The sequence below is a fragment of the Pinus tabuliformis genome, chromosome 9 (assembly GCF_031772625.1).
Source record: "Pinus tabuliformis cultivar Carrire ecotype Pingquan chromosome 9, CPIR1, whole genome shotgun sequence".
In the NCBI taxonomy this organism is placed as follows: domain Eukaryota; kingdom Viridiplantae; phylum Streptophyta; class Pinopsida; order Pinales; family Pinaceae; genus Pinus; species Pinus tabuliformis.
Genome location: NC_142307.1, coordinates 1,324,541,927 through 1,324,547,414, shown reverse-complemented (window position 1 = coordinate 1,324,547,414; position 5,488 = coordinate 1,324,541,927). Strand labels below are relative to the sequence as shown.

Genomic DNA, 5,488 nt, shown 5'->3' with positions numbered 1-5,488 from the left:
TTTATTATAGCTCACATTACTTTTTTTTTACATAATAATTTTTTTTTAAAGGGATGTGTGTCAACTCGAGGTTGAGCACGAAAGATATTACACATCTCCCTCAGTCTGGGATGTAGCATGCGCCTCTCCACGCAATAAATAATATTACTGAGAACCAACATATATCCATCTTAACTCTAGATCTACTGAGCTCCAAGAGGAATCAAATCTTTAGAGGTACAAAATTTTCCTCAAGTTTTGCATTCAAAAAAAAATTACAACTTGATAAATTTGATCTCTCTTGATCCATAAGCCAATCATCACAACAAGTGTCATTCCACGAAAGTATTGGGTAATCAATAACACATGCATTACACAACCCATCCCACAAGCCCCCACTCTGGCTCATCATGTTGTGTCTCATGGCTACCCTAGGACACAAGCCCTGACTCTCGCTCATCATGTCATGTGTTATGACCACCCTAGGAAATAAAATCAACAGATAAATATGGGATAAATCAATGGAGGTTTGATGTCTGTGTTTAGATGAGGGAATTAGATAATAGTGAATTCAATTGCAGAGTGGATACTAGGGAGGACACAAAAGAAGGGAGCCGCTTCTCATTGCTCATTGTGGTTTCTCATGCAGGATTTTGGGTTAGGTCTTGGCTCTTAGAAGGAATGAACTATACATAATTAGGTGTCACACACAATTCACCGAGTCAACACGAGGAGAGCTCAAATCCTTACATGAAAATATGGATGGTATCCTCCAGAAGCTCTTGGCCCTTGACGACATGACACATTATGGTGGCAAGGTTTGGTTGAGCATGCACTTGCCCTTAAAGAGTCAAGTTGACTTGTTGGAATAGGTGACCTTGAAGCTGATTAACACATGGTTTAGCACTACATACTTTTGGTTTGGCTCCTCAAGTTGACCAACCTCTCGTAGACATTTGACCAACCTCCTGTAGACATTGATGGATCTCCAATCACACAATTTACCTTTATTCTTAGGACACCAACATCTAAGTATAACAAGGTACTGATTATGGAAGCAAATGTCTTTTATTTGTAATGTAATTATGGATGTTTATTTTTGGTTAGTTAAATTTTTTTTTGTAACTATGATGTTATATGATCCATAAATTATCATGCATATTGCATTGGACAATTTGTCACAAACAGATTTGATAAAATTATACTTAGAAATCCAAAAATCTACACTTTGAAGGTTTATTTTCCTTCAAATATCTAGATCTAAAAATTACTATGTATTGTGAATGTATGCAAATTATAATTATGTAGAAAATAGAAACAATTGACACAAGTTATAACTTGGGAAAAATCCTTTGGTGACATAACCGAGTTGGAAGGTGAGCTTGTTTTACTCTTTTTCTATCAATAGAATGGTCGTGAAAACAAAGAAGTAAGACCTGTGACTCATGGGCTACTATAGTGCATCAATCCTCTTTATGTGCTCTCTTCGTATCTATATCGGCTCCTCTACTTGTTTATGAAACAAATGCAATCGAAAAGAATGAAACCCCTTTTCCTCCTAGTGGCTTAGTTATAACACAACCTGATATCCTACTAATGGTTAGGTTTGACTCCTTCAACTCTTAACTAGAGTTACAATATGGACTCTCCTACAGTCCACCTCATCATGATCACGTGGCTAGCCCATTTTCCATGAATAATGGGAGTTGACGTGCATCCTTTCAAACTATAGTGGCAAAAACAAGGAGGTCAACTTCTAAGTAGCATAACTTTTGCATACCAACTCCAATTGAGGCCATTCTTGTGCATTTAGAAAGGTCTTTGTGTGTAGAATTAAAAAAATGGTATCACACTAAAATGAAAAAAAAAATACTCACAAAAAAATTTGGTTTGATGCCTCAATATACTAGGTTTCAAACCTCAATTTACCAAACTGAATCCCACTTGATAAATTGATTTCTCCACTTTTTCCACTTGGAAAACAACTAGATCAATGACCATCAATATAATGACTCAATCATAGTCATTATAATATTCTAAAAGCTTATAATATTTTAAAGTCAAATCATAAAAACCTTTTAACCTTTTTTTGACATTCCAATTTTCTTGGTCAATTCATCTCCTCTTGTGTGCTTTAAATCACAAATCTTTTATAAATAAATAAAATTGTCGGACTGTTATAAAAGAACAATATATTGATAATTTACATTTAATAAAAATATATATATATATATAAATAACAGTTTCCATATGTAATTTTAATTTCTAAACGAAGGAATTCATTAAGCATCTCGCTTCGGCCAACTGCAGGAATCATAGCAGCCTTCATGGATCCATAGATACCGGAGCATCCCCGAGTGTAATAATTCTATGTCTCATCTATGTGAGATTTTGTTCTCTCCCAGCATAAGAATCCACAGCAGCAACATCACAGTGGAACATACCATTAAAATAAGGGTATTCATATGATCAATGGCAGCAAAGGAAAAAAAAAAAAGTGGTGGTATTTGAATTCCATAACAGAACTGCTATTGTGATTTTTTTTTTAATTAATTTTATGTACTACTTATAAATATATTATTTATAAATATTTTTCCCCTTGACGATTGAGCAGATTTTCATACAACAAACAGCACACCGATTTGGGATACAAGAACTGAACATAAAATCTTTTAGGAACATTTTGACGGAGTTGCTAAGGGCCTAAATTAGCACACTCTTTGAAAAGATATAGACTAGGCTTGAATTAGAAAAAACATGTAAACAATGTTTTTGGGCTGTGTTTAACTTTCTTAACGATGCAATTTAATTGGTTCTCTACTAAAATGACAGAAAGTTACTAGGGAGTTAGATTAATATTTGGATTTAATAGAAGTATGTTTTTCTCATTGCTTCTATCTCCATGCTTTTCTGTACTTGATCTGGACAAAACAGAAATAGTGAACTAACACTTTGAGAATTCTATTAGTCAATTTATTCATTTCAACTTCCACAATTTCTAGAGTTTTGGTATTTGGAATAGATTTGTGAGTTGTCTTACTTGTCTTTTTTGCATGCAGTTTCTTCCTAAAAGTTGAAAATTCTATCAGTCAATTTATTTATTTCAATTCGCACAGCTTCTAAAGTTTTAGTGTTTGAAATAGCTCTGCAAGTTGAGTTTTGCATGCAGTTTTTTCCTAAAAGAAAAGAAATTTGAATCAGTGAAAACTTAATTAGAAAAGTTGAATCATCTGAAAACTTCCACTTTTATTCTATAAACTAATAATAAAACACACTGTACCAGAAATAAACTAAAGTGATCTATTAAATAAGTAATCCAGATATCAATTGAAGTTATCCAAAGTGATTTTGAGATTGTCTAGAGTAATTGAAAAAAAGAATAGAATCCTCCCACCTAAATTAGGTGGATATTGACCATATTTACGATATATACTCGCATAAATTATATAATGTTGTACCTGTAAAATTGTGGAGTTCCAAATTTTTATGTTTATTGTGCCTGTGGAGGCTGGACAATCATCCAATTATAAGAACTATTTCTTGAATCTTAAAAAAGATAAGTATACGCATATAAGAATTAGTAGATCTATCTATAGAGAACCAAAAAAAAAGTTAAAAATGTGTCTATTCAAGAAACAAGACTAACAGTTAGAAGCAGGCGTTCACATGTACAGCATGGAAGCACTGTAAACATTTCTCATTGCCTGGAATATTAAGCATTCAATGAAGAAAATATACGTTTGATATCTAAGATTAATAAGCTAAGACTTCACCTGATGTTTGAGAAAATTTGCAGGTGACATTTGAAACCTAATCTGAACCAGTGCAACCAGCCAGCTCTCTTCATCATATATATTTTTGCAGTTGAACGTATACTCAATGTGTATATAAAGATTGCAACTTGGTGAAAATTTCTAAGAATGAGGAACCAGCTGGGGAGTGGGAGGAGAATTATCATTATCAGTACAATTCTGCTGCTGCTGCTGCTGGTAGGGTTCTTGAAAATCCCATATAGACACAGGGAAGGATTGGTCTTCCATAGCCTGAACTTGGCTATATTGGTTTTGCAGAAGAAAAGCTGTTTCCATAAAATCTACTGGGATTTCAATGGAATCCCACAGCGGTTCCTCGAACGAAACCAGGTCCTGGTTCGAAGCCGGCAATGGCGAAAATGGGTTGGAAATAGAAATGGATGTGCACTCGCTGTCTGCGTCGTCCCATGCAGGAGGAGGAGGTGGAGGTGGAGGTGCAGAACCAGCAGGCTGGATTACGCCAAGCTGTTCAAGAAATTCTCGCAGGTCGACCTGTTGAGCTCTGCTATTGTCTTCTTGGTTGGTATGAATCCTGGGTTGGGGAGCTGCTGTGCCTGCGTGAGACTGAGAAACCACTTGTGCGGGGGGCAAGTCTGTCAAAATTTGCGCTGGGGGGGACAATAAAGTGGAATTAGAAATGTTGATCTGGTCATTCATGCAGAGCCGCGGCAATCGAACCTCGGACCGGCTTTTCATTTCTTGAAGCTTCTGGTGAATATGGTGCACGTTGGGCAGCACGTTGAGATCGATACAGCTGGCACGTTGGGTAAAAGTGGAGGAACAGGGCAGCGTGAAAGAACTAGTAAATGTGGGGCGGACTGAAAATCTATCAGGTTGCGGGTTCCAATCCCGGGGCCCTCTCTGAAAATACCAAGATGCATGATGGGCGAGCAGATGAGAGTTCTGAGAAGAGGAAGGGGTGTAGAAGGAATCTCTGTCGTATTTTTCAGGAAGATTGACATGCGCATCGGGGCCGTATAATCTCCTAGCGGCCGCGTCATAAGCCATGGCTGCTTCCTGTGCTGTAGCGAAGGAGCCGAGCCAGAGCCTGGTTCGTTTCTTGGGTTCCCGTATTTCGGCCACCCATTTGCCCCACGTCCGCTGCCTCACGCCCCTGTACTCGCAGGTCGCATTCTCAGGACCTCCTTTGCCTCTGGTAGGTCCTTTCTTCCAGGCCTTGGTGCCCACCTTGGCGCCCCTTCTCATGTCAAATCTTCTGTCGGGGCTCGTCCTCTTCTCCATCACTACGACCCGATCAAATGTCCACCGTTAGTGATGGGACGATCAAATATCCACCGTTAGTGATGGGACTTGTTTTCTTATTGCGTATTTTCTATCAGTTTTCAGAAATTTAAACACTGATAACTCTTCGACAGAAATAGTCGCAAAAGAACTTTAACTATTTTTTCAAAAAACAAAACCACTTTCCTGCTCCGGCTATTGAGGAATCCAGGAGGTAATAATCTGGTTATCTATAGACAACATTACCAGAGGCTCCCAGAATACAGACATGTCATAACTGGAATAAGAAACTCAGAAACTCAGTAAGAAAATAAGTTCTAAGTTAAACTGTTAGTACTGACCAGAGGGGAGCTGAATGAAAATGGAGAGGAAGCGGACTGACTGCGTCTTGTTAGCCCTCTTCTTATCCTTGAGAAGCAGCAGATAGTCAGCCCCAGCCGCCACGAAACTGGAGG

The 5,488-nt window shown here is 37.7% G+C and overlaps 1 protein-coding gene across 1 annotated transcript; it reads right to left on the bottom strand.

The window, feature by feature from the left end:
• Positions 1-3,893: 3,893 nt before the first annotated feature.
• Positions 3,894-5,033, bottom strand: LOC149153407 (dehydration-responsive element-binding protein 2F-like). Its single transcript, XM_089443815.1, has one exon. It carries the CDS (start codon positions 5,031-5,033, stop codon positions 3,894-3,896), a length of 1,140 nt encoding a protein of 379 aa, XP_089299941.1.
• Positions 5,034-5,488: the final 455 nt, after the last annotated feature.